The sequence below is a fragment of the Gossypium arboreum genome, chromosome 13, assembly GCF_025698485.1.
Source record: "Gossypium arboreum isolate Shixiya-1 chromosome 13, ASM2569848v2, whole genome shotgun sequence".
Classification (NCBI taxonomy): Eukaryota; Viridiplantae; Streptophyta; class Magnoliopsida; order Malvales; family Malvaceae; genus Gossypium; species Gossypium arboreum.
The window spans coordinates 121432403-121445274 of record NC_069082.1 but is presented as its reverse complement, the minus strand read 5'-3'; the positions used below and the strand labels follow the sequence as shown (position 1 = coordinate 121445274).

General features: G+C 30.9%; 1 protein-coding gene across 1 annotated transcript; it reads right to left on the bottom strand.

The window, feature by feature from the left end:
• Positions 1 to 8919: 8919 nt before the first annotated feature.
• LOC108462580 (calmodulin-like protein 11) lies at positions 8920 to 10224 on the bottom strand. The gene is made up of 4 exons (XM_017762513.2): positions 9907 to 10224; positions 9670 to 9827; positions 9415 to 9495; positions 8920 to 9271 (listed from the first exon to the last, which is right to left on the bottom strand). The coding sequence occupies exons 1-4, from the start codon at positions 9980 to 9982 to the stop codon at positions 9131 to 9133; spliced, it is 456 nt and encodes a 151-aa protein (XP_017618002.2). The 5' UTR covers positions 9983 to 10224; the 3' UTR covers positions 8920 to 9130.
• Positions 10225 to 12872: the final 2648 nt, after the last annotated feature.

The window sequence follows — 12872 nt, the reverse complement described above, 5'->3', positions numbered from 1 at the left end:
ATTGCTTTATAATTAAACTTTTACCCTTTATTCAATTTAATCCTTTTATTACTTACTCTAAATTAAGCTAAATTCACCTAATTAGATCCTAATTAGACACACCACTAGGCTCATAAATATTTTTAATAATTATTTTCGAACTTATTTCACTAAGACGGAGGCCCTATAACTCACTTTTCTGATGCCCGTGAATTTCGGGATATTACAATTGATTACAATGAGACATTTGCTTTTGTAGCAAAAATGGTGACTATTGTTACTTTTCTTTTGGTGGCAATAACAAAGAAATGGGAACTTCATCAAATGAATGTTCATAATGCATTCTTGCATAGAGATTTAAAAGAAGAGGTGTACATGAAGATGCCTTCTAGTTTTGTCACTCAACAGGTTGGCAAAGTCTGTAGGTTACGTAAATTACTTTATGGTTTACGACAGGCCCCTCGGTGTTGGTTTGCAAAGTTGACAACCTCATTGAAGCGATATGGGTTTCTTCAATCTTAATCTGACTATTCACTATTTACTTTGAATCGAGACAAGATACAATTGAGTATATTGGTGTATGTTGATGATATTGTTATTGCAGGAAATAATAGTGTTGCCATTCAAAAGTTTAAAGATTATTTATGCCACTGTTTCCACATGAAAGATCTGGAGACATTGAAATATTTTTTTTGGGCGTAGAGGTGGCATGGAATCATGAAGAGATTTTTTTTTGCCACACAAATATGCTTTGGATATTATTAATGAAGCTGGTCTATTGGGTGCTAAACCATCTGGTTTTCCCATCGAACAAAATCATGATTTAGCTTTGGCAGAGAGTGTTGTTTTGACAGATTCGGAGAAGTATCAGAGATTGGTGGGAAGATTGATTTACTTGACTCTCAATCGACCTGAGTTATCCTACAGTGTTCATATCTTCGCACACTTTATGTATCAACCAAAGGAAGCTCATTGGGAAGTAGCTTTACGTGTGGTTCGTTATTTGAAGGGAAGTCCTGGACAAGGAATACTTCTACGAGCTAATTGTGATCTATGACTATATGGTTGTACAAGCCCAATTTTGGGCCCAAAACCCCTAAACCCACCAAGCCTAAAACCCAACAAAACCAAAATACCCGAACCCAATTTACATCAAACCCTAGCCCAAATAATAGCCCATTAAACCATCAAAATTTTCAGTAATCAACCCTAGCCCCTAACCCTTGCGCCTCTGCCTCCATGTGCTGGCCTCAACGTGCACAACGTCCGAGACAGGCGTCCCATACCATCGCCCATACCTTCTGCCTTCAACCATCTCTGCCATCCCTGCAAGCAAACAAAAGAGGACAGAAAAGGAACAAAAAGGCACGCGAACGATAGAGAAGAAATAATAAACAAAGGGAACAAGAAAAACATTGGCTTTAAAAACCGAAATCTATCATTTGTAACGGGGGGAGATTTTTCATTTTTTCAGAAAGAAAAGGAGATTCACATCAAAGGGTTTAGTAAATAAAAAACACGAACTTGCAACAAAGAATTTCGAAGACCGATCTAAAGGTCTATCTACTATTTTTTTATTTATTATTTTACCCTTTCTTTTACTCTTTCTTTGAACATTGTTAGCACATATTATTTATGTTTATTAAAACAACATGCATCATTAAATAAATATATAAAACAAGGGAAAAATTAAAAAAAATTATACCTAAAGCGATTTTCGCCATTGTACGCAGTGGTCAAGCGATTGAGCCACGCATGAGCGATGGTAGAGTCCTTGCCAAGATATGGACTGCAGAGAAAATAAAAGCTTAGTTTTTTTTCTTAATGAGACAAGAGAAATGATTTAAAAGGCTGATTTTTTAACTTATATAGATGTTATAAAACGACGACGTTTTGGTCGGCACCCATAAGCCCTAAAACGACGCCGTTTCGCCCTACCCGACCCGAAACCGACTTGCTCCACAGAAGGGTCCGTGCGTTTTTGATAGTTGGGACAATTGCATATGCGATCCTTCCGCAATTTTTTCTGTTTTAATCAGGTCTTTTCATGTTTTTAAATTTAGCTTTGAAATTTTAATTCTGTTTTAATTTAATCCTCTGACCGTTTGAAGGAGAGACATTTGAACGACGTCGTCTGGAAAGGTTGGACTATTTAGTCCTTTAGGCCTTCCTGATTGCTCGCTTGTTCAAATCAGTCCCCTTCCCTTTTTATTTATTTTAAAATTTTCCTCTAAGTGTCGAAACCATCCCTTTTTCGAATTTTACAATTTTAAATTTAATGAAAAATGGGGGAATCGACTTTTAAAAAAAAGGGAATAAGGGAGTCGCCACCGATCTTTTTGTTTTGGGTGTGATCGGATCACCTAAGAATTTGGTTATTTTAATAAAACATTTTTGATTTACTAAAACAACGACTCTGGTCTATGAAAATTTTAGAAAACGGGCTCGGGAGTCGGTTACGCATGAGGAAGGATTGGCACCCTCACTACGCCCAAAATTGGTACCAAATCAATTAAATACTGTCCTTATGTCTAAAAAAATGTTTTTGGAATGTGGCTCTTTTTAATAAATGTTGAATAACCCGAGTTGATTGTCAAAAATCTTTTTGTTTCGACGTCCGAAAGTTTATAATTTGAAATTAACAAAAGGATGCCCAGTTATTTGGTCCCACGAAAAACCAAAACCCAGCACGGTAGGGCACGATTCCTCGAATTTTCGAACATTGAACATTGCCTCTCGAGTGAAATTTCGAAGGGGTCTTCGATTGTTTTGAGTAGATGAAAAAGCGCAACCCAGCACGATAGGGCTCGATTTTCAAACCGCCAAACATCGGACATTGCCTTCGTTTTGAAAGGTTTTTAATAAACATGAATGAAAACCTAAAGGAATATTAGATTGTTTTGAGCAAACGGGAAATCACAACCCAGCTCGATAGGGCATGATTCCCGAATTGTTAAACACCAAATATTGCCTTTGTTTTAAAGGATTTTTAGAAGACACGGGTGAAATTTTAAAGGGACCTTCGATTACTTTGAGCAAACGAGAAATTACAACCCAACACGTTAGGGCACGATTCCGCGAATTACCAAGTATCGAATATCGCTTTCGTTTTAAAGAATTCCTAATAGTTGTGAAGCTAGCTTAAAACACATTAACTCGTTTCGAAATAAGACGAAATTAATCATAAAATTTGGATTTTATAAAAACACATTTCAAAAATCAGGCGGAAAACGATGATAAGGGGTAATATGTGTACGCATAAAAATACGACAATGGAGAAATGAAGATAATACAATTTATTTAATCAACTAACAACATTTAAGCAACTAAGTATGACTAACTTGAAAATATAACTCAACTTCCGTTATGCATGGAGAATAATTAACATGTCAATGTAAAACAATGAATAATGCAACGATAATGTGCATGGCATAATAAAATAACCAATGCAAGATATAAAAACAACATAGCAATTAGAAGCCAATGTGCTATAAAACGGTTTTAAAATAATAACGAATAAATGGACCTATATACATAAGTTGACAAATTTGCATGAAAACTAGGGATAGCTATATGATTTTTGGAATATATATTATAGAATAAAAATTTGAATCAAATTATGTGCAAAATGTTTTAGACACAAATGCATTTAAAATTGACAATGTACATAATAATTTAAATAATATATATAATATGAAAGAATAATAAAGATATATGACAAGATATAATGCGCTAAATAGATTTACAAAACATATATACATAAATAACTTTTAAAAATAATTATTTGTAAAGACATAGAAATACCTACAAGCTTAAATTAATTTTATAACAAATTGTATAATGGACTTAAGAACATGCTTATATATACAAAGAAGACTATATGTATGAAACACATGGATTTAATAATATATATAGATCAAATGTAGCTATCAATAAATATACATACATAAATAATGATTACTTAGAAGATATATTACGTAGGACTATATAACGAAATACAAGAAAAATTTGAGAAATCATGTGTATAAAATAATATAAGGTTAATAATATATATACGAAATAAGTTAACTTTAATATATAAAAAATATGCTCATATGTACAAAGTATGTTTTTTTTAAAAGAGTATCTAGTTAAAATGACCATATACATAAAAAATAATAATTTAAATGACATATACAACATATATATAAAAGGATCGAATATGAGGATAAAATATAAATATGTATATAAAATGTATGAATTTTTTAAATGAATGATAAAACGATTTTAAGGATGCATCAAGTTTTAAAATGGGAAAATATGTAACAACACAAAACAAGTAGTATGTATCTAAAATAAATAATATATGAAAACCTTAGATTAATAATAAAATAATTTAAAAGCGAATGATACGACAAATTTTAAACTAATATGGAAAAATGGCTAGAACTTAAATATGTACATATGTATGATAATAATTTAAGAGATATATTACGTTGAACTACATAATAAAATATAAGAATAAACTAAAAAAGAAGCCATATGTATAAATAATATAAGGTTAATATATATATATATATGAAATAAAGAAAATGACTTTAATATAAAGTATATATGTATACACAGTAGTGTATGTAAAAAAAGACGAAATCAAATCATTAAAATATATAAAGAAAAATACGTAAACAAGGATAAAAAAATATTGAATGCATCTTAAAAAAATGATAATAAGCCATAAAATGAATAAATAAAGAGGAGGGACTCAATTAAAAGAGAATTAGAACAAGAGGGACAAAGTATAAATGGAAACAACTGCCAAAATGACAAAGGGGTCAGCTTGTAACAAGTGCGAATGCGCAGGGACTAAATGAAAATAATCCAGACCCCCCGAAACGCAACACCTTGGAGCGAACTAAAATGAAATAGTGTACAAATTTTTGGGGAAAAATTAAAATAAAACACATGGGTGCCAATGGGGTCTGCTGAAATTTGGTGCAAAAAGCGAGGGATTAATTGTGGAAATTTCCCACTTGGCATACAAATGCACAAATTGAGTCATGACATAGGTCAACATGTGGCCCCCACCCTTAAACACCACCGTTTCAATTTATTTCAAAGTGGCAGGAAATTGAATGGCAATTGCCATTTCTTCAAGCCACAATTAAGGCAGAAAACCTAATACCCCATACTTTCCCCTCATTTGGCCGATTCTCTCCCTCTCTCAAACACTAAGCTACATATTCAAGCATGGGGAATGATCTTTCAGCCTTCAAATCTCTTCTTGGCTTCGATTCAAACAAAGCAAAAAGGAGGTTTATGGCATATTTTCCAGGTAAGAACTTCTTTCTCCTCTTTTTATTTTCTTTCAAACATTAAAACTATGAACCCAAAAGAATGAAAAACAAACAAAAAAAAATACACAGAGATTTAAATCGAAAATCACCTTCCCAAAAAATTGCTTTTGAACTCTCTATTCAATATGAGTATCTATTCTCTCCACCTACAATGAAAATAAGGCTTTTATATAGCCGAAAATCAGAAGAAAAAATACAAATAATTTCATTTTCTGTTATTTTTCTCTACTGCTACTTTTTGTTTTTGCTTGTCCTTGCTGTTGTGTTTGTCTGTTTCTTCGCAGGTACGGAGGCCAGTTGGCGCAGCTTGGCGTGGAGGAGTACGGCGTACTGTGTACGGAGGCTGCTGGGGCTGGGGTCATTGCGGCGCTGAGCGAATGGGGCTAGGGTTTTCTGCCTTGACTCTTGTTTTAGGCATTGGGCCTATTGGGCCGTCCGGGTTTTGGGTTAGGGTTTTAGCTATTGGATCTTAATTGGGTCTTGGGTTATGCAGCTGGGTTTGGGATTGTTTAATATTGTAAGTGGACTTGTGGACATTGTAATGATTTGAACTGTAAATGAACATTAGATGGGCTGTTAATTATTTTTGGTTTTTCTTGGTTTATTCTTGTGGTCTGGGCCCGGGCATAATTTGGGCCTTACACTAAGATTCTGCTTTCAACCCAATTTCGTCCCACCTTTATTTAATACTTATGTATATATGTTATACAGTATTATTAATAGTTTAATATTATTGTTTTTATTAATGTATTTTTATGTTATATATATTCATTTGATGTATATACATTGCACTACGCATATATGTATTAGCATTATTATGTACATTTGTTCCTTTTAAGTATTATATATATGTATATATGTATACTTTATGTATATTATGTATATATTTTTATAAATATTATATGTATATATATATAATATTATGCATATTGTGTACATACTTTTAATATTATCATGTACTCATTTTAACATATATGTATATATCTAGGTAATATCATTAATATTTATTTTTAAACGTTATTATCATTTTTAGCATGTATATACTATGTAAATATTCGAATATTGCATTTTTATTACGTATATATATATTTTAATGCGAATACATTTTTATATATTACGTGTATATATCTTTTAATATTGTATTTTTATTGTTATACATATACCTTAATATTATATCATTTATTTTTTTTTTTCTCATATTATCTTATGTTTATGTTTTTTAGCTATATCATGTATATATTACTACCATATATTTATTTATATAGTTATTAATAGTTGTTTTTATATTAAGATTGTTTCTAATATGTACGTATTATGTATTTACCTCTAATACTATACATTATATTCTTACTATTATCATTACTATATTTATTATCATTATTAATGTTATTATTTTTATCTTTACTTATTTTCTCATTACTTAGTTATTTGTGTTTCTTATTCATTCATATTTTGGCTATTATTACGCTTTAGGCATCATGTTTGTTCGTTTATTCATATGTGTCTCAGTAATTCTGCAAATTTACATTATTCGTCATTATTATTGTTTATATCACCACCTCTGTATTATTATTATGCATGTTAATCCTGCGATTCGTTTCTCATTTCACCATGTGATAATGATTACGTTGATCCTTTACTCGATGCATATAATTGTGTTTTCTAAAATAAAATAAGTTTTGTATTTAGACGATTCGAGAAAATCGTGCCCTAACTTACTGGGTTTCGGATTTTCTCGTTTAATCTGAGTAACGACATAATCCTATAAATCACATTAAGTTTTACTCGGTTCTTTCATAAAAGTGATATTCCGTATTTGGTAATTCAAGACAATCGTGCCCTAACTTACTGGGCTTCGATCTTTCTTATTTAACTTAAATAACAGAATACTCTTTAAAATCGCTATACGAGGTTTGAAAAATGCTTATTCTCGGAGGTACGAAGCGTTGTGCCCTAACTTACCGGGTATGACATTTAGTCGCCTCGAAATAAGAATTGATTTTAAAATAAAGGCAATAATCGATGTTTGAGAATTCGAGAAAACGTGCCCTAACTTACTGGGTTTCGATTTCTCTCGTTTACTCTAAATAATCGAATACCCTTTTTATAAGCTAAAATACGGGCATTTTTAAAAAAAAGGGCAAGCTCATTCTCAAAGTTTGAGGTGCCGCGTCCTAACTTACTGGACGTGACATTTTATTACTTCGAGACGAGAGGGTCCTTAACATCCGTTTTAACTTATCTGATCGTTTTTAAATTAGCATTCATACAAAGAGGGATTGTGTTTTAAATTCTTTCAAGTTTTTGAATCTTCGACACTAAGACACTAATTAATCAACTAGGCACCAATTTTGGGCGTATCGAGGGTGCTAATCCCTCCTCGTGCGTAACCGACTCCCGAACTCATTTTCTGATTTTCGTAGACCAAAACTTATCGTTTTGATAAATCTTAACTTTTATTAAAATGACTAATTTAAGGTGATCCGATCACACCTCATCAAAAAAGGATTGGTTGCGACTCCTCTATTAGTTTTCATTTTCAAAATCTAAGTCGATTTCCGTTTTTTTCAAAAAATGATTACGACAATGGTTACTATGACTCTAATTGGGGAAGTTGTCCATTAGCACTATGATCTCTCATTGGTTATTTTGTTATGTTAGGCACCTCTTCGATTTTTTGGAAGACTAAAAAGCAATATATAGTGTCGAGATCTTCTGCTGAAGTAGAGTATTGTTCCATGGCTACAACTGTGTGTGAACTGAAATGGTTAAAGGGTCTCTTGGTGTTGTTCACTCTGATCTTATGTTATTGTAATATGATAGTCAAACAGCCTAATATATTAGTGCAAATCCCGTGTTTCATGAGCAAACAAAGCACATAGAAATTGATTGTCATTTTGTTCGTGATGAGATTCAACATGGACATATTCAAATTGCTTATGTTTGTAACTCTGAGCAACTAGCCGATATCTTCACTAAAGTGTTAGGGACACAACAGTTTGGATATCTTCTACACAAGTTGGGGGTTCAAAATCTTAATGCACCAAGTTGAGGGTGGGTATTAGGAAATAAATCAATGAATATATTTGGATATGCAAATATCTGTTAAATATGTAAATAATATATTTAGTTATAATATATTTAGGAGAGAAGTTAAAAATTTTATTTTAGAAGTTAGGGATTTGCATATATTTATTGGGTGATTTATTTTCCATACTTATCATATATGACTGTTTTTGGCCTGTTAATAGAGACGGAAGGAATTTATTTTCTCTCAAAAGTTTTTACACTTGACCTACCCTAGTTCGGGTCGTGGGATGTTTTGATTTGGGGAATTTATTCAATTAGTGTTCCCCAACTTTTTTCCTCAAGTACTTGCTCATCGTTGTTCTTGTTATTTTCACTTGATGGTTAACACCGGTTAGGGTCTCTGTCTGTGAGGACTTTGTTTATATTACTTTCTATTTTTTATTTTTTTTTGAGTTTTTGATTGCTTTTGTAAATTGTATTTTTCGAATTCTAGTTTCAATAAAATAACCGACTCTTCATTAAAAAAAATCAGATTAAAACTAGTTCAGCAGTATATATACATAATCTTACTAGCTAATTGGACTCGAGAATAAATTATTATTGTTCTATAATTATATAAAATTACATCATGATTGAAATTTGAGTTCCATTATCATATATATATATTCTCTTGTTAGCCAGCCCACCCTAAAATATTTAAAGCTTAAACCTAAAATTTTGTGGATGCATTTGAATAGTTGTAGTTTTTTTTTTTTTTTTTTGGGGTGGGGTGGGGGGATGAAAGTGGATTAAGAAGCAGCAGCCAACATCATTCTGACGAATTCTTCGTAATTAACTTGACCATCTCCATCCAAATCAGCTTCTCTAATCATCTGTTCTAACTCTTCATCTGTTAGTTTCTCCCCTATGTTCATCATCACTAGCCTCAGCTGCATAATTACATTATCAAATCCGACAACATATAGTTAAAAACACAGACAGTTAAAAATTTAACATGAAAATAATGCTATAATCATAACGTGACAATATCGTATTCGTGTTTAAGATCGAAATATTTAATAATTAATCAAACCTCATAAGGTGATATGTAGCCGTCTTGATCTTTGTCAAATACCCTGAAAGCTTCTTTCAGTTCATCTTCTGCTTCTGCTTCCTGTTAGATTTCACATACTAATCACTCTTTTTTCTTGCTAATAATAATAAGAATAATTTTTTTGTTGGGAAAAATAGTGATCGGAAATACATCTTTTTCCGACGCCCCTCTTGTAATGATAGACTACATACCAATTATATAGAGCTTGTAACCTTGAATATAGTTATAGATTACCTTCATTTTTGATGCCATGAGATTCAAGAATTCCCCAAATTCAATAGTTCCATTACCATTACTATCAACTTCATTGATCATGTTTTGCAGCTCTTCTTGTGTTGGATTTTGATCCAATGACTTGATTGCAATGGCTAGTTCTTCCATGGTTATACACCCTACAAAACCAACAATAATGATCATAAGGAAGATAGAGAAGAATTAAACATAAAAACAACATATGAGAAGAAAAATTACCATCCCCATCTTTGTCAAAGAGACAGAAGGCTTCTTGGAACTCAGCAATTAGTTCTTCAGACATGATTTCTCCCATGTTTTCTGGATTTAATGCGTGAGTTCTTTTCTCTGAATCTTCAAAAGCTACCTTTGTTTAAGTTAGAAAAAAGCAAAGCACTTTTATAGTTAAAAAAAGTTGTAATAAATGAATTTTCTGGTAAGTTGTTTGGTTTTTAATTAAATTCAAAGTTCATTTCTTCCAAAGTCTTGTTTATTGATTTTTTGGGCTGAATTAAAATTTTCCATTTTCATTTTCAAAGAGAATTTTCTCCAGGCTTCTGGCCTAAGTGATAATGACTTGTAAATATATATATATATTCCATTAAAATTTTTTAGTTTTTAGAATAATAAAATATATTTTGGGGTGACGAATCCAACTTTTCCAGCTCGGGTCCTTCAAGAAATATTATTCCTCCATTTTTGTTAAATTCTAGCTTGAACTTTTCTAATTTTGAATACATTGAATTAACAAAATATAAACAACTTGGAGAACCTAATTTTCTTTGGACCAATTCCTGATTAAGTGTTAAAACCTCATGCTATGCATGTGAATGTAACTTAACTTTCATTCAATTGTTTTAAAAATAATAAATAATAAAAATAATATATGAAATATGTGTGATATTAAAATAAAAAATTAGACTAAATTATGAGTAAAACAAAATTTAAACATGTAAATACAATTGTTTATCGTGATGTTATTATTAATCTTGAGTTAATGTTGAGTTAACTTGTGATGCCAACTCAATTAATAATATTATTAATATATACAATCGGTGAACGTAATAAATTGTGCATATTAAAATAAAAACATATGAAAAATAACAAAACGAACTTTTGGTTGAACGATAAATTTGAGGTTTTACTGATTTAATTAACATGGCTTAAATCTCACCATATACATATTTTAATTGGCTTTGTTAAAATAAAAATACTAATGTAACCTCAAATAATATAGCTTATTTTAATTAAGGAATGAAATTTCCCTAATTTCTTAATCGAGTTTGTGCCCGATTGGTACTCTTGACACAAATTTAGTTAAAGATTTAAATAATAGTATAGATCATTTAATTTAATTTATTGCATATATATATATTTAATTGAGCTTTAAATTAATCAACACTATTACTATTGCAACAACAAAGATAACATAGATTTAAATGTGTTTAAACGTAATTTTTTCTCTGAAGAGAGAGATTTCAAGTAAAATATAAAAATGTTATTTAGTTTTTGCCAAATTCTATATGTAATTCTAGTGGCCCTCAATTGGGCAAGTGCCAGACTTTTGGTCAAAGAAAATAAATATAGGTTCATTAAATATCAACCACCCACCTCCTAATTTAAGTTGGTACATATTATTTGGCCTTATCTATGTCTTGTTGTATTTATAGGGAGAGGAGAATTATATACCCAAAAAATACCCCTTGATGGTCAGTTAGTTTCAAGTAACAAGAAAAATTAACTTTATAATTAAGGGTATTCATCGCTTAGATGTAATTTGAGTTCGAATCATATTAATCGCATTGATTGTTTAAATTTTATTTTATTATTATAATTAAAAAATTAATTGTGAATTTTGATAAATAAAAAAAAGAAACAAATTGTGATAGGTCAAATTACTTGAGCAATATGTATTAATTGCTTTTAATCAAACTTTTAAAATGGTTGTTCATTGCAGTCCTTTTTAGGCATTAACCTGTCCTACGTACACTCTACATCTGAACTATAGATTCAAATTTATAAATAATATTTGATATGTGCTCCGTAATGTGTTTGTCTAACATGTTGAAAATAGGTGAAGTCAGGGTCTTGACTTTCTTTGTTAAATGAAAAAACATTCTTTAAATTAAAATTTTTAAACTCATGAATAAATAAAAATTCATATTTTTTTCTCCAAAATAATAATGCCATTTAAGCATATTAAGTTTTAATACAAAATTTTAATTTAGGTCCTACAAAATTTTATAATTTTATCTCAATCTCTCTAAATAAAATTTATGACTTTGTATTTGGTACTATTAATTATATGTTAATATAGTTATTCAATTAGATTTTATTTAAGATGCAATAAATTGTATATTTATAAAAAATTGTATATTTTATTATACCATAATCATATTTAATATTTATATTATATTTTTCTTATACTGTATTCCTTCATTATTATTTTATGATAAATTCTAGTCAAGTTAGAAGATGTACTTCAATTTCCCATATATTATGTCAAGAAGGTGTTCTAACACAACGAGCTTCGTACCAGTTGGTCACGAGTTTAGATTATTTGCAGGGTTCGCAACCCTTTCTATGAATACAGTTCGTGACCCCATCTTGTGAGGTGCGCCCGTGAACTTTTTTTGAGACCTATTTTGGCGAACACACCTATTTCAAGTCAAGTCTACTCAGGTCAAGGGTCGGAGACTCAAATCCTTTTAGGACATTTAGGTTGACGGTTATATATATATATATAACATTGATAATTTTTATTTTATAACTGCTCAAATTCTAACATATTTACCTCGATTTAACACAGTTCTCAACTCGACCTACTAGGGATGTTATAGCAGCTTATTTTCTCCATTAATAAAGAGACAACACTGAAGTTTACCGCTCGACTCAAAATACACTACAGGAAAATAGGGCTTTAGCGGTGTTTTATCAAAAAACGCCGCAAAAATTGTAAAACACAAAGCAATAGCGGCATTGTTGTCAAAACGCCGCTAAAAACTGAGCAATAGTGGCGTTTTTTGTTAAAACGCCGCTAAAAACAGAGCATTAGTGGCGCTTTTGGTGAAACGCCGCTAAAGACCAGAGCATTAGTGGCGCTTTTGGTGAAACGCCGCTAAAAGTCATGTAACTCCTAAAATCTTAAACCCCCCAAAAAACATAAAACACTAATCTATAACCCCTAAAATGGTAAACCCCTAAAC

What these genes read in the sequence shown, in the direction of transcription:
- LOC108462580 (XM_017762513.2), bottom strand. Translation starts at nt 9,982, where the DNA reads ATGGGAGAAATCATGTCTGAAGAACTAATTGCTGAGTTCCAAGAAGCC. An exon ending in CTTTGACAAAGATGGGGATG is followed by an intron (nt 9,828 to 9,906) that starts GTAATTTTTCTT and finishes TTGGTTTTGTAG; the next exon opens with GGTGTATAACCATGGAAGAA. An exon ending in TCATGGCATCAAAAATGAAG is followed by an intron (nt 9,496 to 9,669) that starts GTAATCTATAAC and finishes GAAATCTAACAG; the next exon opens with GAAGCAGAAGCAGAAGATGA.